Source organism: Podarcis liolepis (assembly GCF_965112155.1).
Source record: "Podarcis liolepis genome assembly, chromosome: 5".
NCBI lineage: Eukaryota > Metazoa > Chordata > Lepidosauria > Squamata > Lacertidae > Podarcis > Podarcis liolepis.
This window is the reverse complement of record NC_139556.1, coordinates 64,169,666-64,195,020: the sequence shown is the minus strand read 5'-3', so window position 1 is coordinate 64,195,020 and position 25,355 is coordinate 64,169,666. Positions and strand designations below refer to the sequence as shown.

At 43.0% G+C, this 25,355-nt stretch overlaps 1 protein-coding gene across 22 annotated transcripts in view; it reads left to right on the top strand.

Annotated features, from left to right (window-relative positions):
- The window catches only part of KIF1A (kinesin family member 1A), a 120,697-nt gene that overhangs the window by 30,041 nt on the left and 65,301 nt on the right, over window positions 1-25,355 (top strand). For 14 of the 22 annotated variants that reach the window (XM_083505634.1, XM_083505630.1, XM_083505619.1 and 11 more), the window contains exons 3-14: window positions 9,925-10,001; window positions 11,469-11,648; window positions 12,409-12,474; window positions 13,667-13,845; window positions 14,344-14,455; window positions 15,536-15,613; window positions 16,132-16,197; window positions 17,224-17,241; window positions 18,567-18,642; window positions 19,067-19,145; window positions 21,083-21,225; window positions 22,606-22,632. In XM_083505634.1, the coding sequence (XP_083361760.1) occupies window positions 9,925-10,001; window positions 11,469-11,648; window positions 12,409-12,474; window positions 13,667-13,845; window positions 14,344-14,455; window positions 15,536-15,613; window positions 16,132-16,197; window positions 17,224-17,241; window positions 18,567-18,642; window positions 19,067-19,145; window positions 21,083-21,225; window positions 22,606-22,632 (1,101 nt within the window). The remainder of the gene's footprint in view (window positions 1-9,924; window positions 10,002-11,468; window positions 11,649-12,408; window positions 12,475-13,666; window positions 13,846-14,343; window positions 14,456-15,535; window positions 15,614-16,131; window positions 16,198-17,223; window positions 17,242-18,566; window positions 18,643-19,066; window positions 19,146-21,082; window positions 21,226-22,605; window positions 22,633-25,355) is intronic. The other 8 variants (XM_083505620.1, XM_083505640.1, XM_083505638.1 and 5 more) reach the window with 1 other exon arrangement.

Sequence of the window (25,355 nt, the reverse complement as noted above, 5' to 3'; positions counted from 1 at the left end):
AAGGAAGACAGGGGCCCTGTACCTTATGGGTGTAGTGTGTGTGTGAGAGAGAGAGACAGAGAGAGAGAGACGGAGAATTTGACAAACACCACTTGTCACACAAATGTGAGGAAAATGGCACCTGTTGCATTTCCCCTTTCTACACAAATAATATAAGTACTAGAGGCTGGGCCCCTGCTCACTTCACTCCTCTTGCCAACCTCACCTATCCTCACCCCCACCAACCTCTTTCCCATACACTTTGTCAAACCCACCCTTTTCCCTTGAGATAACCAAACCTCCCCTTAGGGCTTGCCAAACAACTCCCCTTTCCCCTGCAATTGTTCTTCCATGGCTCACCTGTGCTGCCCTCCTCTGTCTTGCACTTCACTGCCCTTCTTATCCTCCCCAGCAATTTTCTGAAGGCTGCTATCATGCTGTAGTTCACAGCACTGCCTGTTGGTGACAAAGCAAACTGTTGTATGACAACAGCCTTCCTTTTTATTATATATACATTTATACAAATAATGCATAGCCCTCTTTTATACCCCTTAAGTAAATATCACCTGGATATCCTTTTCAAATCTTATACAACCTATCCAGGGACAATGGGTATTAATTACTGGGGCTATTCCAGCTTATAGAAACAAAAGGCCAGTTAGTAGTTCCCACCAAGAATGACATTCCACTCCTCATCCCTGATTTCCCATTTTTCTTTTCCAACAGACACTCTATAACGTAGAATCTAAATCCTGAGCATGCTTCGGCTTATTTCAGATTTCTCAGCCCTTCATTAAAATAAATTGTATTTTGGCAAACCTTGAGGTTTCCCCAAGTATGCTAATACTCCATTTTGTTTTCCAAGAATTCTATTTTTGCTACAATCCTGTTGATACCCACCATTTGACTTCACTATTAAGGGGAGTGATACTGTTGCGGCTTAAATATGCTGTTTGGTACTGGCATATAGATGTGTGTGTCTTTTACTTTATGTTAGCCCTGAGTTATGGGCTATCTTGAAATAGCTCTCTGGGAAGCTCTGCTGGAGACCATCTGCATAAAGCACGCAATTGCTGACATTTTGGTAATTAGCTGATTTGTTGTATGAATGTACTGTTTCCCACTGCTTCAATCAAGCAGAACTGCTGGCTGCTTTGTGGAGAACAGCTGAGACCCTTAATGGTATTTCTGGGAATATTATAAATCAGAGACTATTTCTGAATTTGTCCTGTTCATCTTTTCTTGATTTCTTCATACTAATATCCTGTGCATGTGCTCCTTTTTGTCTATGTGGTCTTTCAACTTCAGCTGTACAGTGATTCAGATGCTCAAATGAATCCTTGGAAAGATACCAGCTCTTATCTTCTGAGCTTTGCTGGGGCACATGCCCAGTTTATATTTTTTTTAAAGAAAATGATTATGGAAGGCACTGAAAACAAGACACTGAAGATCATTATTCCATTATATAATTCACATTCACAGTTGAGGCTGAAATCCAAATAAAAGGCTGAGATTCAATGTGCTACTTTACCACCCATGGGTTTGGGCACTCCCTGGTCAGTTCTTGATTCCTCACCCCTTTGAACTGCAAACCCACGTGCCACATCACAATAAGGTTTTGAAACTTATCTCTGTGTTTGTTTGGTTTTTTTAAAAAAAGCATGGAGAGCTGGTGTTTGATGAAACTGTGTGGGTAGGGCAGGGACCAGCACCCTGGGCAGGCAGGCAGCATTTGAATCACCTGCTGCCCCAGCTAGGTGTGCACCAGTTGCTGGAACAGCTCTATAAAGGCTGCCTGTCCTGGGAGGGAGGCGCGCCCCCGCCCTCAGAGAGGCCACCCCTGAAGGGGAGACACCAAAGGGGGGGGGTCATCTCTTTGGGGGAGGTGCTTCAAGGGAGGAACGAGGCTACAGACCAAGTACCAGCCACCTTGTGCTAAAATCATGGTTTTAATGGGGATGGGCTTTTAACTTGGATGGGTGTTGTTTATTTAGCGGGGTGGAGTTGTTTTAAATTGTTCTTAAGTGTTGTATGTTAATTTGTAATTTTTTGTTTTATAAGGCTGATGAATATTCTACAGCCTACTAAATTTGTTTGTGGGAGGGGGGTTATTGTATTATTTTTATTTTAACTATTTACTTGTGTTTTTACTTTGTATTTTTATCCTGTGAACTGCCCTGAAATCTTGTGATGAAGGGCGGTATAACAACAACAACAACAACAACAACAACAACAACCAAATAAATAAATAAATAAATAAATAAATAAATAAATAAATAAATAAAGCCTCCTTTAGCATGGCTTTAACATGGAACTAGCTGTAGTGTTCTTTCAGTCACAGTATTCAGTTTCTCTCACCCTATCTTTAAAACGATATAGTATAGTTGGAGAAGGAGCAACAGAGGGCAACTAATCCAACCAGGGAAACTGGTAATCCTCTGTTCTAGAGGGAGAGCTTAAACAGTTTTGGTGCTTTTTTTAGCTTAGGAAGAAAATTCAGCTAAAATAGAAAACAATAAAGGCTTGTAAAATTGTAAATATTTTCCCGCAGCACTCGATTTTTAGGGGGCAGGGCAGGGGAGGGTCATTAATGAAAGAGAACAAAAGACTCAGGACAAGCAAAAAAATCATTACACAATAAAACAGTTGGCATATATGGAATTCAGTGCACAAAATCAGAAAAGTGTAAGCAAATTCACAAAGCTCCCTGCATTATTTAATAGCAACGGCTTGTGTATTTGCCATAGACCTGCTTAAAGTAGAGCAGGGCTAGGTGGAATCTCAGGAGGCTGCCACAACAGACAAAGACATATGAGTCTTGAGACACTGGCTGTAAAACCTCTGATGAAGAGATGGGCCGTTGTCTGCTTTGTTGGTTTAAAATTTTTCTCTTAAAAATGAAATGCCCATTGTTAGCTGTGTATGGACATGATTTTCAGCCCTCTGAATTACAAAGGGAATGAAGCCTTTTTTCTGGGTTCAGGTACTTATGGGGCAAAGGTTGAATGTAATCTGTCACTAAGGGACCAATTTGTGCAAAACAGAGAATTGCATCAGCTGTGACACAAAGGAAAAAACTATGATGCATAGTTTATGCATCAGAGTTATGAAGATGCAGATTGGCCTTCTACTGCAGCCTTTCTTCTCCCTGTACTTGACTATCTTGTTAGGATTCTCAAAAGTTGCCATCTCCCCCTGTCTAGAAGTCCTTGTCCCCTTCTTGTTCACAGTGCTACAACAAATATAAAGTGAATATATTTTAATATGTGCATTCAAATAATAATCCCACACAAAAATGTAAGATGATTCATTTTGTTATGCTTCGCTTTCCCTACCTGGGATGATGCTAATCAATGGCCTCAGGTGCGTCTCTGCTTCTTAGCTTCCTCTGCCTAGCAGAATTGTTGTAAAAAATACTGAGATAAGTGTTAAAAATTATGTTTAGGCTGCAATCCTATAGCCACTTTCCTTGCGGTTAACTCACTTGGGCGGACATGTATAGAATTGTGCTGTTAAAAGTGTATAATACTATAATACTGAATGTTGAACACTTAAGCAAAAAACCGGTCAGAATAAAAGTAAAGTCATGAATTTGTTTTTCAAGGCTGGAAGGAGTTTTAACTGAACAGTCCACTTATGGCATTTTGAGAGTCATTTGATCTTGTAAAGGCATCACCCTGCTTGCTCTGTGTTTATTTCTGCATTGATTTGCATGTTGTTCAGTTATTCCATGGCTTGCACTGCCTTTGCTTTTGATGGCTACACCTACCAACTTTATATCCCTAGGCAGTCTCCCTAGCAACTGCCACTCTTTGCAGGAAGGCTTATCATTAATTTAGGATCCAAGATGAATAAAGACATCAGAAAATAGTAGTGTGGGGTTCATTCTCTCTGGACTACTGTACAAACAACATACTGTTATAGGTAGAGTTAATTTGCTAGCACCCCTGCATGGGTGAGAAGACCACTTCCTGCAGGGCAGATGTGCAAAGAATTAAGTGACTCATTAGATTCAAGCATTTAAATATGGTGCACCTGGGAGCTTTTAGAAAATCTCATGCATTGTTCCTTCATAGGCAATACATGTTAGCTTAACTGGCCCAGGTTTGTTTGATGATGATGATGATGATGATGATGATTAAAAAAGCAATACACACAAGATCAGTGTGTAAGCAAATAGCATACACCATGACTAAGGTTGCTGCTAGGTACCCACCTTATTTATTTTGATTCTTGCTGCAACATTTCCTCTTGTCACAGTTCCATTGAATTATCTACATCAAACACCGCATATCCTTGATGCAGTCTTTAGTTCTCCCTATATATTTTGTGTGCCATATTTTATCACTGTGTGGTATGTACAGCAACATGTAATGCATCTCAGCACACAGTGGAGGAAAACAATGTTGCTGCATTTTTAACCACTAATATATACACAATCCCAGTCTTTTCCATCTTTTGCTGTAATTTGTTGCCACCCTTCCATGCCTTCCTCTGCGTCACTTACTTTTTTTGATTCCCTTCTGCAATAAAAGAACCTCCTCTTGGCAGAGTGGAGCCTCTTTTATTTGCACGGCACATCAGCTGCCTGCTAATTCTTCACTTAGCACCATCTTCTTATTCTGAAAGGTCATTTGAATGACGCCTAAACTTATAGATTTGCTATTTTAAGGTTTGCCATTATTCTGTGTTTGTGCCTCTGTTTGCTGTCTCTTATTTTAAAATGCAATAAACAATTAAGGAACAGTCACAGAGCAAGCCAGTCTCAGTTCTTGGATTGCCATGGTAACATTCTCCACATCAGAGGAGAAGTGTGGTACAGAATTCAAAAGTATATGTTTGTTGCACTTGGATTTTAAATGACACTGAAGTGAAATCTTTGTTCTTTGGCTTGGTTAGAATCAAAAGTCTGGAAGGGTCATCAGATGTATAGTCCAGTTGATCCAGACTCCTATAATGAGATGGTTTCCTTGTACCAAACCCATTCCTATTTTGCTTTTCCAGTTCTGTTATTGAAGTCAGTTTGATTGGAGATTTCCCATGGATTGAACATGGAACCATATGCTCTGCCACTATAAGCTATGATTGTTCCTGCAACCTAAGCACTTTGCTTGATGCTCTATTCATCAGCGGCAACAAAATAAAACAAAAAAAATGAGCTCTGTCTCTCTAGTGCCTGACAATGTACTGTAGAGGTGTGGCTATGGAAGCTACAATGCAGTCTATCTGGATTTAATCTTTATTTCTTTTCCATACCACTTTACTAAATGGCTGTTCTGAACCAGTACTTGGGTGCAGCAAGAAACTGGATGAAGATGAATAAACTTATGTCAATCCAGACAAGATGGAGGTGCTTTTGGTTTATCAACCAAACAATGCTCGGTCTGTTCTAGATGTGGTTGGACTCTCCCTAAAGCATCAAGTTTGCAGTCTGGAACTGCTTATTTATCCTGCACCATCATTAATTAAAGACTTAGGTAGCCTCTCTGTGGCTTCAAGTGCCTTTTATCAGTTTTAACATTTATGCCAGCTGTGACCTTACTTGAATTTAGATAGCTTGGCCACAATTACCCATGGTCTCAGGGGCAGCCCATCCCATTGCGCCACCTGAGGCAAAATGGGAATCACTGCCTCCTGGCTCCAACCACTGCACCTCACTTCTGCTGCTGCTCCCTGGCTCTCACCAAATAAGGTGGGCGCCGGGGCACTCTTCCAAGAGTTGCCACTCTCTTGGCTTCTCCACCCAGGAGCAAGGAAGACAAATGGCAACACTGCGTGCTGGAATGCCGCCTCCTTGGCAGCAGAAGCGAGGTCCTAAAAATTGAAAGTGTGGTCACTTCAAAATTGCCCGCAATGGACAGGATACCCCTTCTGGTTCATGGGACAGTTTGCAGGGTTAAAGTGTTATAACGATATTTTGGAATAAATTCTCAACCATTTCATACTGAGTTTGGTACTGAGTGATGAAACATTTGTATGACAGTTCTGCAACGTGGGAGGGTGAAAAGCAATTATCGCTCTCTTTAGAAGTTTGTATCCTTTGCCAAAAGTCAATCTCAATAAGCTTTCTTTTTAAGCACTGCATTTTTAAAAAGAGAGAGAGAGAAAGAGCATGTTTTTTTCCTATTTATAGAACACAGCAAGTCTTTAAGAATTTAGAAATGTATGGATTCAGAACTATAGTACAGGTAACCCCTCATTTACAAATGTTCAATATGTGTGTGACCCCCAACACGCGCATCACTTCAAACTTAGGAGTGACCCAAAACATCACAAAAACATCAAAAAGGGGTGGGGTGATGGTGGCACAGGGTGTTTGCAGGCGTTTTCAGTGGTGTTTCAAATACACACGCACAATTTCACTTAATTGTATGTTGTCTTGGAACATAACCTCCGTGTAAATGGGGGGGGGGGGTTGCTGCCTGTATTTCCACACATACTGTATGTATTTTTAAAATTCAGAATAAAATGGATGGTAAGGACTCCAGAATATATATATATATATATATATATATATATATATATATATATATATATATATATATATATATATATATATAAAATTTATACATGTGTCTAAGAGTGCAATATTATACTTACTGAACTATACAGGAAGCAGCAGCAGTTGGTGGGGCTGAGCAGGGTAGGGAGCCCTTGTTTACATGGCATCCCAATGCAGAGATCTGAGAAGGTGATGTGCAAGATAGCAAGGAAGCTGGCATGGTACGGGCGCAGGGGCAGGAACATTGGATTGGCTCCACCACTGTGCCCACACCAAACCGAACTCCCTTCCACCCAGAGGTGCCAACTTGAATAAAATGGAGGGGGGAGGTAGGCCCTGCCCTGCATAATCGATCACAAGATGTGGCACATACACACCATTTGAATGGCAGTGCCCAGCAACTTGGGAGGGGTGGCCCCCTCAAATATTTTATTGGTGGGGCCGAAGTGACCTTGGCTTCCAGGAGCTGGCTCCTCTGCCTCCACCTAATCCCTCTCCCTTCATGTTTACCAGCAGCAGCCTCCATGTTGGCAAGCTGGGTGAGCAATGCCACCCCACCCCACCAACTGATGCCAAACCTATACTGAATTCTATCCCTAGCTGAACGTAAAAGCATTTTATGACACCCTGGTGAACTGAAAATGAACACAACCTATGAATGCTTACCCACTCCTTTCCTTTTCCATTCAGAGGTTATAGTAGTTTTATTTTTGTTTCATTGATTAATAACAAAACTCAACTAAAAATTAGGGTTGTATCCAGCACTGTGCACAGTGGGACTTCCCTGTTGCTCTCCTCTCCCCAAGCCCCTGCCAAATCTAGTTTTGAGGGATCCCCAACCCTCTAGAGCAGATTCTGAGGATGCACAGTGAGCTGCAGGGCAGAGGAGAGAAGGGGGAAGTTGCATTGAGCAAGTGGAATGACAGCATTGGATGCAACCCAAAAATAAATAAATAAATAAATAAATAAATAAATAAATAAATAGTGCAATCTTATGTGTTCCTGCTTTGAAGCCAGTCTCATTGAGTTCAATGCACCCTAAAATGCAGATAGTTCTGGGAGAAAGTGAAATGAATTGTTGCTGGGGAGGGTCAGACATCTCTCATGCCTTCTCTGTCTCAAGGGCCATCCCTCTATAGTCTATAAGGAAGTGTTAGATGGCTGGTTAGCTAGTTGCTGTACATATGAGTCATGATAGCTTTCTGGCTGAATAATAAGGGTGAGTGGCTCACATTAAGGACACTCTGCCACTTGCTGTTTCTGACGTGTGGGAGACTCGTCATAACTGTGTCTGCAGCTGGCTCTAGTAATTGATGCACACAACCACTGACCTTCCCATGTTTGCTGTCAGCTATGCTTATCAATTACCTCTGAGTCTCTTACATCAAGACTCATGGTTAATGACCCTTCTGTGGTCTTAAGAGCACTGCTTGCTACAAAGGCAAAGCTCTGCTATACACTCATTCCATGTCTCTCTACTCAGGCCAGCACTGCATTGAATGTTTTAGGCCTATTTTGTTGCTGCGTAGCATACCAGCAAAGAGAAGCACTTGGTTGCTGTAAATGGAGGCATACTGTTACCGCAGATGGATGTACAAACACTCCTTCCTATGTATGATAGGAAGCAGCACACTGAAACTGAAATTCTAATGCACATGCAACAACAACAACAACAACAACAACAACAACAACAACAACATGGTGATGATGTAGTGCCTACACTGAGCAGCTGTAGAAAACGATATACAGAGTTCCTACCAAAGGCGCTGACTTGTCCCCCCCACATTGCGGGGGCACATCACATGATGCGTCACGTTACACATCACATGATGCATCCCGCCCCCAGCTGGCATGCGGGTGCTTGTGTGCTGGGCTGGGACCTGCAATGTTCCTACCCACAGGCTTCTAATCAAAAAAAATTATGCCTCAAGGTTGTGGAATAACCTTATTTATTTCCCTAGGCTTTTATGTGCATTCTAATGCATTAATGATTTTTAAAGTATGCTGTTCATGCTTTCTTTGTATTTTATCGTGCTTTTGTAAACTGCTCCTGAAACTTCTGCTGAAACCATTTAAATAAAAATAGCCCCCCTTGCAAGGTCAGGAGCTGCTTCCTTCCCTCTCTGCATTCCCCAAGGGACATGAAACCCAACTATGCTGAGTAGCATTTGGCTGCTGACTCATTTGTAGGCTGTTTATGATCATACTCAGTGGATGAAATCACTGTCCCCACCCCCTCCAATTTGCATTGTTGTTTTAAGCAAGTTTTCTTGTATTTTTATGTAAGCTGTTTTATGCATTGGAAAAACACCACATTAAAAAAAAATCTAAATAAATACACTATATCGAGCTGTGGATATTATGCAGTGGGAGCTTATGCATATGATCTGATCCCACATCAGGAGTGTGTGTGTGTGTGTGTGTGTGTGTGTATGTGTGTGTGTGAGAGAGAATAAAAACGAAGGGCAAATGGATGGAACTGGTTCCATAGGTCTTTCCCATTGAATAGGCAGCCCAAAGACCCAGGAAGTCAGCCTTACTTCTGTAGTCATGTCATTCATGTGCGTGTCCCTGCAGTGTGGCATCACATCATGCTAACTCTCTTTGGATGTGAAGAGCCACCTGCATTGGCTGCGTCATGATTTACATTGCTAAGACCTTTTTGGAGAAACCAAACAGATAATTAGAAATCATCCAAGAACTCGTAGCATCTGTAGATGGCTTTAATGTCCCAGCAATCAACATATCTGCCTTCTGTGGGAGGATATCGCTGAATGGAAGAATTTAGGAACATAATAGTTGAATGTATGTCTCTGTGTTGTGGGACTATATGCTTCATCCCAGCTTCTGATTTGATCCTGGAATGCCCATATTTTCCCTGCCATTGCTTCCCCCACTGAGCTTAGGGAGGAGTATGGCAGCAGCCACGAGAGAGCTTCCATGGCCTCTCCATGGCCTCTCCACAGCTGCTGCTGCTGCTGCCGGCCTCCTCTCTTGGGCAGCTCACAGTGGCTGCTGTGATCCTTTGCATGCAAAAGATGCGCTCTCCCACTGAGCTATGGCCCTTCCTCAAATACATTGGGTGTACAAGGATAGAAGAGACTCTAGTTTTATGCTTGAGTATTTCCCTAGCTATTTCTTAAGCCTAGCTAGTACTTGAAGGCACTGCCCTGCAGTGTGTAGCTGACTAGTTCACATGTTTCAAGAGGAGCAGGACTCTGTCTGATGTAGCCTGGCCTATTGGGGGATCCATCTGTGGGAACATGTGGAGCACGAGCTGCCTGATAGTGAGAGCAAGTGGAACGTGTGCTCCAAATCAGTGGATTGAATGGCTTTAGGGACCTGGATGCCTCAAAGCAACAATTCTTCTATTGAAACATAGAAATGCTGGTTGCCGAGGGTTCATATCATATCATGGTTTTCCCTTCTCTGTTTCTTCTTAGCTATCATTAACCCAAAGCAGCCCAAGGAGACACCAAAAAGTTTCAGCTTCGACTATTCCTATTGGTCTCACACAACAGTAAGTAGATACTAGACTACAGCTGGGGATGCATTTGCTTTTGCATACAGTGGTACCTCGAGTTACAAATGCCTCAGGTTACAAACGCTTCAGGTTACAAACTCCACTAACCTGGAAGAGTTACCTTGAGTTGAGAACTTTGCCCCAGTATTAGAATGGAAATTGTGTGCTGGCGGCGAAGCGGCAGCGAGAGGCCCCATTAGCGAAAGCACACCTCTAGTTAAGAACAGTTTCAGGTTAAGAGCGGACCCCCAGAATGAATTAAGTTCATAACTAGAGGTACCACTGTACTATTAAGTTGGCTTAGCATTGGACTTGGATTTTCAAGTTACTGTATAGTGAGATGCTCCTGAATAAATATTTGTCTAAAAATAATTCAAGGCAATTATTCAGTAAGTGGTTTTGAACAAGAAATAATTTTGAGGAGTAATCACAAGCAATTCATGGACAAATAGTGGGGAAACTGTGACTCAGCTGCTCTCTGTATTTGCACAGCTGGGTTTATGGGCCTTTTTATTTTATCTGCCTAATATATGCTCCAAAAGACAGGGAAGTGTTGAGTGCAGCATTGGGGATACAGTGGTGCCTCGCAAGACGTAAAGAATCCATTCTGTGATTCTCTTCATCTAGCGGTTTTTTCGTCTTGCGAAGCAAGCCCATTAGCGGATTAGCGCTATTAGCGCTATTACCGGCTTTTAGCGACTTTTAGCGGCTTTTAGCGGCTTATCGGATCAGCTGATAAGCGGCTTAGCGGCTTAGAAAAAGGGGGGGGAACCCGCAGGAACTCGCAAGACATTTTCGTCTTGCGAAGCAAGCCCATAGGAGATTCGTTTTGCGAAGCATCTCCAAAACGGAAAACTCTTTCATCTAGCGAGTTTTCCGTCTTGCGAGGCATTCGTCTTGCGGGGCACCACTGTATTCATCAGGATAGTGCTGTTCAACATTACGTAAGCTGGAACCAAATGCCTCAGTGATTACTTCAGTTACAATACTAATATAACATTAATAGAAATCTTTCTGAGGCCCACCATGTCATAACAGTGGGTCAACTAAATATAGATCAAATATAGGATGATTATTATGCTGTACACTTTAGTGGCATTCATGCCCAAGGCCCCTTTGCTGCAGGGCAGTTTGAGTTGCCATTTTCCAAATGGCTACATAGCGCTATGCATTATGTCTTCTAAGCCTTGAAATAAATGATTTGAGAAGATCCTCCTCTGCTGGAAGGCTCCAAATTCCATCCTGAGTTCTTATTTTTCCTTCCATAATTGCTCAGAAGTAATAGCACACACAAAAAATATTCTGATCAAACTGCTCCAATGTGAGGTCGTAGTAATTCTGACATGTTTTTAGAATAATTCTTGGTTAAAAAACAAATGAACAGCATGCGATGGAAAGGGGAGAAAAGTTCTCTTCATTTCTCTTTTGATGCTTTCTCAGTATCCCACATCTTTTTCTTAATAGCCTGAAGACATCAACTATGCTTCTCAAAAGCAAGTGTACCGGGACATTGGAGAAGAGATGCTGCAGCATGCTTTTGAAGGTTATAATGTCTGCATATTTGCCTATGGCCAGACTGGGGCTGGCAAGTCCTACACTATGATGGGCAGACAGGAGAAGGACCAACAAGGCATAATCCCCCAGGTAACTATAACAACAAGAGAATGCAGCTAGGCACTAACAAGCAGGTCCAAGAAAGGGATGTTTGGGGTGGAATTTGGAAAGTGAATAACTATAAGAAAGGTAAGGAGTGTGTGGAACAGTTAAGTTGCTGAGCGGCAATAAAGAGAGTGTGGAAGTCCATGGGCTCATTGAGAAAATGGAAAGACGTAGTACCACCTAGTGGTAGGTGAGTTAAAGGGGACACCAATAATATCTCTGGGAGGCCATAACTGAGCTGAAGGGCAGCGGCTACTGATTCAACCCATAAGGGAACCCAGGAAACCATGAGGGAAGACAGGGAAAGAGAGAGCATGGGCATTGGAGGGAGGATACATTTCATTATTTTGCGAAGCAGCACAAGGCTAAGGGCCCCTGTTGACACCTCTGTCCATCAGTTGGCTGAAGCAAACCATTGACTGGGGGCGGGGGAAGGAGAGCCTAGAAGGAAGGAGCAAATGAGAGAGCGCTCAGGTCTACTGGCTGCGGCCTGTACCTTTAAAAGAGATTTAGCTGAAAATTTACTCAAAGCTACCAGAATTGTCTTTGTTTCAGTGAAGGGATGAACTTATATGTGGAGCCACCCTAGCTATATCCCAGCTATCCCAGTGACGTAGATTTTCTTGTTCAACAAACATCTAGATAGAAATCTAGGCAGCTGCCAGATTATTGATAGATTCTGAGTAAATGGTACTATTGTCATAGATAAATGCAGCTCTTTTTCTTTCCTTCTGATGTTATGCAGCTTTGTGAGGATCTTTTCTCTCGAATCAATGACACAACGAATGACAACATGTCATACTCAGTGGAGGTAAGAACTGATACTTGGTCATCGTCTATACTTCCTTTGGGGCAAGATGGAATATAGGATGGGTTCTCTGAGCATGAATGTAAGTCGTATCAGCGTGTGGAAACACAAAGTCATTGGATTATGAATTGACAACAACAAAAGTTACAGAATAGTGTTCTACTAAATTCTTGGGTGACCAGATAAAAAAGAAGACAAGACTCCTGACCTTTAATAGTTGTTTAGAAGAAAGGATTTCAGCAGCTATGGCTTTTTAACGCAAAATTCCCTTTTCTACACAACTGTTAGGTAAAGCAGCCCTGTCTTCTTCTTTTTATCTCTCCACCCTAGGGGTTCACCGTGTTTACTTTTAGGTACAAATTTAGTGGGCAGCAGCTGCCTTAGGGTTCACCCACACTTCCTTTCGCCCTGCTGCTTTTCCCCAGGAAAGCTCATAGTTTAGCACTGAATTGGAACAAATGGCAGTTGCGTTTTCTGTGGATTGCCGTTTGTTCTGATTTAGTGCTAAGCAGCAGGTTTTCCAGGGGGAAATGGTGGGGCAAAAGCAAAACTGCTTGGATAAGCAGCAGTGTGGACAAGCCTTTAGTCAGCTTTCAGTGTTAACCTGATGATCCTACACAGCCGTGCTCCCTCCTCCCCTTATTGGATGAATAATATGCAACTCTGCTCACAAAGCAGCTCCCTTTGAAAATCTGCTTCCAGTGTTTCTGTTAGCACTATCTGCTGTGCATATTTCTTTTTACACATCTGTCTTCAGGGTTTGAAAAGCTTGTGAAGAGAGTACTGGGTAAAAAGTACAATCCAAAGAAAGTTTGAGCTATCAGTGGAACACAGAGCTATCAGGTGCTTAATTATTTGGAAGTATGTCCCATTGTGTTCAATGGGCTTTACTCTCAGATAAGTGTGCACAAGATTCTGCTTAATTGTGTTCCTAAACCCCTTTGATCTGTTTGTAGATTTTTCTTTGTGAGGTCTTCCCAAAGAACTTCTCCGCAACTCACTGTTTGGAAATAATATATTGTAGGCTGAGGACAGAGGGGGTTTGTTTTATTGTGTTCTGAAGAGATAACTTGCACTATGTGTGTATCAGGCAGTGTCCACAAGATGTGCCCTCTCCTATGCAGCTGTACTTATGTTCAAATAGATCCCATTTTTCAGTGCATAATTCTCATTGTCTGCACATTGTGCCCCACAGGTGAGCTACATGGAAATATACTGTGAGCGTGTGCGTGACCTCCTGAACCCCAAGAACAAAGGAAACCTGAGGGTGAGAGAGCACCCACTCCTTGGACCATACGTCGAAGATCTCTCGAAACTAGCTGTCACATCCTATAATGACATCCAGGATCTGATGGACTCTGGAAACAAAGCCAGGTAAAAAACAACAACTGCAGGAAGGCCTACCTCATTCTCCTGTGTAGTCATGAATAGAATTGTTATTCAGAGCTCTTTCCACCAGAGGTCTTTGTGGTAAGGGGGGTTATTGGGGAGCTGAGGTTGCCTAAGGGGACAGTTGATGGTACTGGGACACGAGGACCCCCTAGCAAACCCGTGGCCCTCCAGATGTCATTGGACTACAACTACTATAAATCTCTGACCATTGACAATGATGGCTGCAGCTGATGGGAGGTTCACAGGTTTCCCATCCCTGTTTTAAAGAATTGCTTAAGCACTTGAGCACTGTTTAGAATCTTAATTACCAGCCTGGATTCCTGCCTTGTCAGCCTTGCTTCCCAATTGAATGAGGCTTTTGAGACCTTGGAGAAAGACCTCCTTATAGCATTGGATCTTTGCAAGTAGAAAGTGAAACTTGGATTTCCAACTTAAGCAGAAATAGAAATTTAACACTTCACTATTGTTCTTGCTCAACAGGACGGTGGCTGCCACCAATATGAATGAAACCAGCAGCCGCTCACATGCCGTCTTCAACATTATCTTCACCCAGAAACGGCATGATGCAGAGACTGACATCACCACTGAGAAGGTGAGTGTAGGCAGACCAGTAAAAGTTGGTGTTCCTGCCAGCAGCACAAGAGGTTAGGGGTGGAATGGGTGCAGCCTCCTGCCACCTTCCTTGTTACACGGCCATGACTCAGCCTCTGACCTCAGCTGGCTCTTTAGCTAAACAACATGACTCAATGGAATGGGGGCAAAGATCATCATTGTACAAAAAAATGAGGTGAGGATAGTTTGATGGGATTGCTTAGAAGACGAACCTGCTATTCTTTAATCTTCCTTACATTTCCTTTGCAAAGCCCTCCACCCACCAATGAATTAGACTTGGGTCTGGGAATAAAAATAATAATCAAAAATGCTCCAGCTTTGTGTTGTCAGAACTTCCACCAAAATATATAGATACTAGGAATGTAAAAAGAGTGGGATCATAACAAAGGTCAATCTAACCCAGCAACCAGATGTTTCCAATAAGCCCACCAGCAGAGCTTAATGGCAGTAGTCCTCTGCTGCTGGCTCTGTCTATGGTTATTAGCCTTAAGGCCTATGCACCTTTAATGGGTCTGGATGCTCTGGATACTGGATCCTCTGGACTGCTGCCAGAGTTGGGACAAATGTGGCCATCATGGAGAGCCCAATTGGGCAAGCATCTTGTGTTGTTATGATTTCTTGGTTGTTTTATTGTACATTGCCTTGAGTTTTGTTATTGACAGAAAGGAAATGAACAAGTTTTAATTTTTAAAAACATTGGAAAAAGCACAGAAACAGTTCTCAGTTTAGCCTGTCTAGTCAGCACTTGTGCGATGAGTGGAGTGAAGGACTTCCTTCCAAATGAGATTCTTAAAGCTTCCAACATCTCGACTTCATGTGGCCCTTCTAGTTTCATGCCAAGCAAGAGTTGGTATGAGTCCAACACTTTCATTTGAACAAAGCATTTGCTGCTAAACTGTTGTGCCTTGTTATGAAACATCATCGTGGTCATGCGTTCTATTTCTTTCCTGCCTTTCTTGCATCAGACTCAAAAGTGGCATATGTCAGTACCTAGGTGGCCTCTTGTTCAGGTGGTAGATATCATAGGCAACAAGTTCCTCATCTGTTTTTCTGATTTCAGGTCAGCAAAATTAGCTTAGTGGATCTTGCAGGGAGTGAACGAGCTGATTCCACAGGAGCAAAAGGCACAAGACTGAAGGTAAGAGAAGAGACCAAATTAAACTAGAAATGGATGCATGTGTCTTTATTGTATGTAGGATTGGGTACACCAAGCCTCTCAGATACTATGGCATAAGGTTATTTCTTGGAAAATACCAAAAAAACCCCTGAAATGTCTGAAAGTGGCCTGGTAATTATCACTGTTCATGTACCAGTCCTTTTCTGCAGTCCATACTTGCTCATATTCCATTCTTTTCCATTTCAGTCATTTTGCTGCTGCTTCCTTATTGCCTAACTATTAATGCCACCCCATATTGCTGCCCTTCATTCATTCTGGTTGAGATACAGGCAAAGCTGTCTGTTACTGCATGGGAGTGGAGTTTCACCAAATTATTATTATTGTTACTGTTGTTGTTATTCAGGCGGTAACTTCTCAAGGGAGTAATTCTTAATCCTGATGGTTGTGTGAAGCAGAATGTCCTCTGCGGTTGAAATTTCTTTGTGAAAAGTTTGTGTTGGAATTAGTTGCTCCAAATAAGGATTGTCTTGTTCTAACAGGAAGGAGCAAACATCAATAAATCACTCACTACTCTGGGGAAGGTGATTTCTGCTCTGGCTGAGATGGTAAGGATTGATAGTTATGAGTTTATATACAGAGTTTACATCTCTCAATACATACTCTGCAATGCTTCACTAGAATTGCTCAGCCTTTGGTCCCTGCAGTAGCTATGAATCTATTATTATTATTATTATTATTATTATTATTATTATTATTATTATTATTATTATTATTATTATTATTTCTATACTGCCTATCATCTGAGGATCACAAGGCAGTTTATAGTATAAAAACACAAAAATGCATACCATAGTAACAAACAAAAGCAGTATTCTCCCCTCTACAGTTTAAAAGACCATAGCTTGTTTAATTAGCCAAAGGCCTGAGAGAAGAGGAATAAAGTTTGGGAGATGCCCTGTGTTTCAGTTTGTGGAAGATAAATATGCATGTGAAATTAGGCTTTTCTTTTTTTTTAGCCCCCGTCTCCTTATGTGCTTTTTGGGTGGGTGGGGGGAAAGGAATGTGATAATCAAAACAGGAAATTTCCAATACATTTAAGTTTCTAAAATTAAGTCTAATGTCCAAAAATGTTATGTGAAAAACAAAACAAAGACAGGACATTTTTGTTCATTGTTTCTTTAAAAATTGAAATGCCAGAGAACTATATTTGTAAAGAATAGTTATTTTTGTTTGAAAACATTCTGGCAGCTCCTAATCATACAAGATGTAGTTGACTTGAGCTGAAAGTCTGAATACTTTAGGAATGGATCTTAGTGATGGGCAGAGCAATCATAAGACTAGGTTGGGGAGTATCAATGTGGAGCAACCACTGCTTCCCAAACTCTGCTGCTTGTGCTGACTAGGTCAGAATATGTCTCTTGCTACACCAGCTTGAGGCTGGCACAGCAGAGAGGCCTCAGAAATGTTCTCCATCTGGACATGTGGGTATTATATCTGGCTTGTGAGAAGTCAGGACGTTGGTCCCATTTTCTTATTTCAGTTAGTCCCCAAATCCAATTGTTCTTTTATTTGACCCATGTTAGTAATATATGTTCATGCAACTCTAATCAGTATCTTTGGTTTCTTTTCAGGATTCAGGACCAAATAAGGTAAATACCTGTGCTTTGGAGGTGGTCATAGGAATGAGCTGATCTCCCTTGTTCTCTTCCATATCTAGCTTGGAGACATAGGTGCTACCTCGTGCCAAAGATTGTGGGTGCCTGCAACAAAGGGCTTCAACTTTGCCCATTGGTTTTGTGGAGGCCCACATCTTCCTGTGGCTGCAGCTACAATCCTATACATCTTCCAGATGTACAGTCATACCTCAGCTCCCGAATGCCTTGGGAGTCGAATGTTCCGGCTCCCAAACGATTGAAAACCAGAAATGAGTGTTCTGGTTTTCAAACGTTCTTACAGAAGCCAAATGTCCGACTGGGCTTCCGAATGCAGCCAATCAGAAGTCGCGCTTTGGAAGTCGAACATTTTGGAAATCGAATGGACTTCCGGAATGGATTCTGTTCGACTTCCGAGGTACGACTGTAATGGAATTTACTTCCAAGCAAGAGAGGAAAAGTCTATGTGAGCACATCACAGACTTGACATGCTAAGCCTTTGTTAGCATTTCTATCCCCTCCTTTGTCTAACTGACACACGCATACTTGTCTTCCTTCCATGCATGGGTGTATTCAAGGGAGGGGGGCAGGGGGGCAGTTGCCCCCCCGGTCAAGTGAAACAATAGAAATACTTAATTAACTGGCCAATCAGGTCAGTTCTGCCCCCTAACAGAAATCTTGGCTACTCCATGTAACCTTTTAAAAAGCCAACCATATTTTTTTCTGGTTAGCTGCAGCTGGTGCAACTAATGGGCTCTTGTGCAGAGAGCAGGGGTGGTGTTAGCAAGAGAGGCACAGGTGTTTTCCCATGTGCTCCATGGTGCCTGCCTGAAGTTCTCAGTTTTGTTTCTCCTGGTAGTTGGAACCTTAAATAATCAAAATGACCGAGAAGAGACAGATCCAGCCCATTGTTATCTCCCACCCCATAAAATGACCTAGATCCTAACACACTTGCCAAGGATTCAGTGGGGCTTACTTCTGTGCTGAGGATAGGTGGTGGGTGGGAAGTGGGGGGCTCCTTCACGATATATCGCCCCCTGTCATGAGTCATGTAGGGCCACACCCAGGAAACAGTTCCACTGCATATGAGTGTACCTGGGATTGGCCACTCAAAACAGTGCTGAATTCAGAGTGAAACTGGCTTTGTGGAAACTGCAACAAAATGCAGAATTTCAGAAGAAACAAGTGAATTCTGGGTACTATGTACATGGATTCAAAGAACAGGGGTGTACATATGCTTGATGTTCTGTCTTCCTTGGATTGGCAAACACTTTCAGAATCAGAAGAGTATGTTTAATTGTTGTGTTCTGTCCTCCCTGTAGAATAAGAAGAAGAAAAAAACAGACTTTATTCCATACCGGGATTCTGTACTTACCTGGCTGCTCCGAGAAAATCTAGGTACTTTGTTCCCATGACTTATCTTAGATCTATTCTTAATCTCTGATTTCTTGGCAGTGGCCCTGCAGGTTGTTTATTGTAAGACTCCTTCTATTGGAGGGGTGGGTAACACTCCAGTAAACAGCACCATTGCCAGAAATTTCATTGCATCAATATGGTCAAGCATGGATAGTGCATCGCTAGTACCCAATTTTTCTCCAACTCGCACAACGCTTGGGTGACTGACGAGGCTATCATGGTGCTTGGGGCAGTTTTATTGTTTGCTCATACCTTGTGGGCAAAATGATATGGTGAACATGAGAGTGAAATAATAGTTATACAGGAAGAGTGTTAGAAAGGAAAGGAAGGGAGCCAAAGGAGAGATGTGGTATATAACTTTATATTTGTACCAGACACTGTTTTTCTGTGTTAATTTCCTGGGCAGGTGGTAACTCTCGGACTGCTATGGTTGCTGCTCTCAGCCCAGCTGACATCAACTATGATGAGACTCTCAGCACCTTAAGGTAGGTCCCATGCAAGTTTTCTCACACTCTGAATGGGGCCAAGGGGTAAAAGATTCCCCTTTTGAAATTAGACTATGTTGCTTGTATGAGACTACTCTCAAGATGTTCCAGGAGGAAAACATGTTTGGATACTGAGTAAACAGGAACTCTTTTTTCCCAGTGGATTATTTTGGGAATATGAAGTAAAAAAAATTTTTTTTTAATGGAAAATCTGGATCATTCAAGTCTGGAAATGCAGGTTTGCATATAATGTTCATATCACAACAATTTCAAGTTGTTTCCACAGAAAAGCACTGAGTGTATATTAACTTACTGCCACTTTGGTCACTTGATTAACCCACAGTAGTTTCACAATAACAGCAGTGGTGAATATGTGCTTTTGGAGCCTGGAAAAGCATGCTGATACACCCTGATCAGATACATCAAGCAGGAAGAAAATTCACATGGTGAAAAAACAGCCTGATTTTATTGTAGGAGCTATGCAAATAAAGTTGAATGAAGTTATCCATGTATGTTCTCCTCCTAACATCCTATCTATTTCCACCATTAATAACATCACCACAGTTCTTTGCTAATAGTGTAGCAGAGCTCCTTCCCATGGAAGGCCCTGAATATGCTTTGCTGTTAACTAATGTTGTTGCCACAGGAACAGTCTGAGGTTCCACCACTTCTTCGTCCGTATCGTTGTCCTTCAGGAATTTCACTGTGCTATTATTATCAGCTTGACTCTGCATAAGAGGGATGAAACATCCCTGTTCACTTGTGAGCAGCCCCTCTCGATTCAGAATGCCAGACTAAGATGCTTTATTGATGTGTCTGAGGAGGCCAGATCCTCAGGCTGCAGCACCTGAAACCAATCCCACAAGTTGTCATTTGATGGTGCTCTGGGGACCTCCAATGGAGCCAGACCAATTGTGGCCTCAAGCTCAGCATGGATCTGAGTGATTCTGCCCTCAAAGTAGTTCACAAATCTCTCACAGCAGACTAGTGACTGGTCTGTTTTCAGTGATACAACCCAGGTCTGGGCCAGCTGGTTCACCACTCTAAAGCGCTCAGCTGGCGATTCTCTTAGAGTGCAGTAGAGGCCAGGAAAGTCCCAGTATGCTCCCCTATCCAGGGCCCTACAGAATCTCTCTACTATACTAGCGGTGTAATCATATTTTGTATTTCCTGGTAGAAGTAGTAGTATTGGCAGTTTTCAGTTCTTACCTCAAATATTTCATTTGTATGGTATTTTATCTTATTTTATTATACACCATTTTTGTAACTTTGGGTTATGAAGCAATTTACAAATCTGCAAATAAAATAAAAAAGTGGCATGGCCCTGAATGTTTTTCTCCAGCTTGGGGGCGTGTGTGTGTGTGTGTGTGTGTGTGTGTGTGTGTGTGTAGTGATGGAGGCAGGTGGGCAGGTAGGTCAATGGAAGGGGTGTGGGGTTGGAGGCTCACCAGGGTTCATTCATTCATTTATTTATTTATTTACGGCTATTAGCCCATAAAATATGTACAAACATAAAAAAACACAGAGGCTTAAAAACCGAAATATCTGACAACAGAAGGTGAACACTGCGATGCAAGGGTGGGTCATTGGGCAGAGCCAAATAACAGGATGTGGCCCGGAGAGCTCCAAGGGACGGTTCACAGAAAAAGGAAAACTGAAGACGAGATCCGACATGCACTGGCTCACCAGGGTGATGTGCGAAAGAATTGATTTCTCTGTGTCCTTGGTTACCAAAACTGAGTGTGGAACGAGGTCTTGTATAACTCAGAATTGGACTGGAATTAACTGAGCTATTTTCTGAGTTTGGGAGGGAAAATAGCTGGGTTTTCTGAGGCTGAATGAGGAAGCTCGCCTCAGTGTTCTTCCGTAGAAGCCACACAGCATGGCTCTGTCAGCAGCCCTTCCTAGTTTACCCAGAATGAATCTTACTCCTACAGGTATGCTGACCGAGCTAAGCAGATCAGATGCAATGCCGTCATTAATGAGGATCCTAACAACAAACTGATCAGAGAACTGAAGGATGAAGTGGCTCGCCTGAGAGACCTGCTGTACGCCCAGGGCCTGGGAGACATCATTGACAGTATGTTACATTTCTACGCATTGGACTGGGACTGGCATTTATCCCCATGTTGAATAGAACAAGATCCACCCTCTGTGTGGTTTCCCTTTTTGCTTGATAGCCCTCCTCTCCTGCCCTACTGTGAAGTGACATTAAGAAGGTATAAGGGTCAGGTCACATGTTATAGCCACCATGTGGAAGCTAAGTTATTGCATACAATGGCTGTGTCAGGTGTGCTCACCACTACAGGTTATTTTTATCACATCACTACAAACAGTTGAACAAAAGATGTGCTCTCACATGGTGACAATTGCTCAATCTAAGTATGAAGCTACTGCAAATGAATAGCTCACTGTGTTGTCGCACCTGCCAGATGGAAGTAATATGGAAAATGACCCCAAGGCAGCTCTGTTCCTGGGACTCGCTCATCTTTTCCTTCCCCATTGTTTCCTCCTGATTCCCTAAAAGTATTATCCATCTTTGCACACCTGGTTTCAGGCACATCCCTCTACATGACCCATAGCGTTTTACAGGCCCAGTCATAGAATCAGTGCTTTCTTTCTGGGGGACGCAGGGGTATGCATGGCCCTAAACATTTTGTGAATCTAAGTTTGGCCTCATTGAGGGGCAGTATTTCAATATGAGTAGGAAAATAAGAGTACCCCTAAACATTATTTTTTTTGGGGGGGGGGACACCACTGCACAGGATCATAGCAGTATTTCAGTTCTCCTCCTGTCTGACTTGGGAGAATTGTGTCTCCACATTATATTGCTGTGGGAGCTTCCTACGCTGTGAATGAGGGAGAAATAGTTTGATGTGAAGGATATGCATCTCAGGGCCTTTCCTGCCAATAATATAAATTGAGCAATAAAACAGTTCAGTTGATGCAGGGGATCCAGATGTCTTTCTCCCAAATAACACATTTGTTGTGAGATGTAGGGATTTTGGTTTCTTTATCCCACAGCAATCAAACAGCAGTATTTTGATGCTAGGAAGATGTAATCTACCACCTACAGCGAGTAAGTGCTGCAGAGAAGGTGGGCGTATAAGTTTCATGTGTCCTTTATTGGACGGTGACTGTGTCATTGCTGAAAACCACCATTTTGTTAGCATTTTAGTTTCATTTTCCACACCCCTATATTAGCTTGGATGTTGTGTGCTCCTGAAAAGGTGATTACACATCTTCCCATTTAAACTAGTTTGACAGAAGACTATCCTCTTGCAGTCAGTCTGACTCCTATCCTGCAATATGGAAATACATGGCATACTGTACAAAAGAACAAATTCCAGGTTTCTGGTAATGTGGAAAGGCCCTCAGGTGTTGTTTCTTTATACCTATGAGATAATCCTACTCTTGTTTTCTTTGTCTTCCCCCCGCACCCTTCTCCTATCTCTCTTAGCCAATCCTGTTCCAGGAGGACCTAAATGTGTGTATTCCCCATTGCTGATATTCTGTGTGCTTCTCTGCTTCTGACAGGCTCAGTCATAGCTAAGGAACATAAGTACAGCATGAGAAAGGAGACAGTTCCCCAAGTACAGTTCAGCAAGGCTATTGGGAACATGGTCACCTTCATAGCTCCCCAACCTGATATTGATACAGTCTCCTGTAGGGAGGAGGGGAAAAAGAAGCATCAGCGATAATCCAGTCACCGTGTTAAACATAACCTGGATGGGCACCCACTGCTTTCAACAGCACCAATGAGAGATTGAGTCCTGCACTCTAATTATAACCTTGTTCCATAGAAATGGTCTTTCCTCCCATGAAGAGGCCCAGGTGTGAGACTGCTCCTCGCGATTGGAGAAGATCTATCCCAAACCCTGAGAATCCTGTAATGAGATCTTTTATGGGCTTGACTACACATGCACCCATAGACAAAATAAACTTCACAATCTATACTTCCTCCAGGCCATTTTGCCCTGCGTCCTTAGTTGGAGGTCCTGCAGCTCTTCACCATACCTTGACTTTGTCTTTCACAATCTTATTATCCAGGAAACTTTGCCTACTAAAATCTTCTGGGCAGTCTATGCTCTTGAGGTTTCCTTTCTCTATGCTGTAACTGTGTTTCCTGCTGCTTTTTCCTGCTGCTGCTGCTGCTTCTGCTTCTGCTGGGACTGGGTCTAACGAATATGTTCTGGGGTGGGGAGAGAGGGAAGGAGGAAGGAGGAAGGAAACTAAGGTATCTGCTTCAGGCCACAGGTGGCACAGTTGTTACTGGTGATCCTATTTGGCCCTCCTGCTGATTGTATGGTTGTATCTGTTAGGAATGTTGCTGGAATAGTTTATCGGCTGATGGGTGTGACAGAATGAACTGGCTTTTGCTGGCATGTTAAAAGGCGCTGAAGCCTGTGCCTTGTTTGTGAGCAGTGCAGCCTACGCTCTGATCTAAAACAGCCATTTAAACCACAGGCAGGCGAACCAAATTTTCTAGGGCTTGTATATTCTCAGAAATCACCCAGTGTCCATGCATTAAAAACCCAACCGGGCCTGCCCCACCCCCTGGATTGCATAGGTTCTGCCTTCCCTCCGCCCATCTGCTGAACAAAGCCCAAGACATCTATTTATATTATTAAACATATTAAACATATGATTTATTGAACCAGAAATCCAACCCAAATCAGAGTAGTTAACAGTGCTGCTCACCTGATTACACCTGGATTTCTGATGTTGTTACAAATTTAACAATTATCCTGAGTTACCAACCTGTTTGCCAATGCCCTTTTCTAAAACATAGCCTCGGGAAATAGTGCATCAATATTTACTCTGCTCTTTACTCAAGAGCCATAGTCTTGGATCTCCATACTCATAGAGATTTTGTAAGGGTGAGGGATGGGGGAAGCAGACAAAGATTTGTAATGGTGTGAGAGTGATGCCTGGTTGCCAGGCTGTGTTGGCTAGTCAGCGGCGGCAGAGCATCTCCTGCCACCGCCCCAGGGCTGGTGGGCACACACCAGAGAGAGAGCGCCGCGCCATGAAGGCGGGGCGTGCCACCGAAGCAACTGCGTCCTCCTCACCGGAGAGACGAAGCAGCTCCCTGTGCCAATCCCGCATTGCTTTTGCAGGCAGCATGGGACCTGCAGGGTGCCTGAGCTGCCATGACCCTTCTGGGTGCCCTCGCAGCCCTGGCTCATTCCAGTATCTCTGATGTTTGGAGGCGCGGCCGGCTCACAGCCTTGGATCCCAGCATTGGAGAGGGGCAGCGTTGCTTCTCCAATGCTCAGCACTGAGCTTGCAGGATGCCTGAGCTGTTTTGCCCTTTGCAGGTGCCCTCCAGGCTCCAGGTGGAAGGCCTCTGAGAAGGAGGCAACAGGCAAGCGCCAACCCCATGCTCCTTTTGTGATCAGCACAGGGCTCGCAGGACGCCTGAGCTGTTGCCTTCTCCTTTGGCTTCGTCCTGCTGGAGGGTGCCTGAAAAGGACTCAACAGCTCATGACTGGCAGGAAGGCACACCCCTCCAAAACTGTGCCTGGGGTGACAGCATCCCCCCCCCCATGATATGCCTCTGCTGCTTAGCTGCAGAGGAGAGGACAACTATATTGCAAGGCCAGAGCGTTATCCATTGCTGCAAAAAGGTTTACCAGGACAGTCTAAGAGAGGTGTTCCTGGTTATTGTTGTTTATAATGTTTAGGGAAGCAGAAAATGAGATTTCCATCATGTAAAACTCTCAGGGTCTTCTCCTGGATTTCATGCATCTCAGGTATGTTTGGCCTTTTTGGCATTACAAAGATGCATGCTCTGGCCTCTTTCAGTTTCCTATTCTTTGTTAAAATGCAGTGAAAAGGTAAAATTTAGAAGGGGACTTCTTTGAGCAGGAAGGTCACTCATTAAGGTCACTCATTTCAGAGTCTCTGAATATGCACAGCTTTTGTCCTAATCTTAGACGCTGCCAAAAAAACTGAAACAGCAGCCATCTTATCTTGATCTAGATGAATGAACAAGAAATGCCTTGGGAATTCCCAATAGCTAACCTCCTACTTTCCCTTTTTTCTTTGAGTTTTGACCGAAATGGCTGATACTCAATGACTATCTTGATCCATATAGGGAAGATGGTGTGTCTATGGTCCTGCTTTTTCAAGCAACACTTCCATTCTGACCTTCACAAACAGATGGGAAGTTGAACACTTGGTTCTAAATTCAAGCTCTTGTGCTCA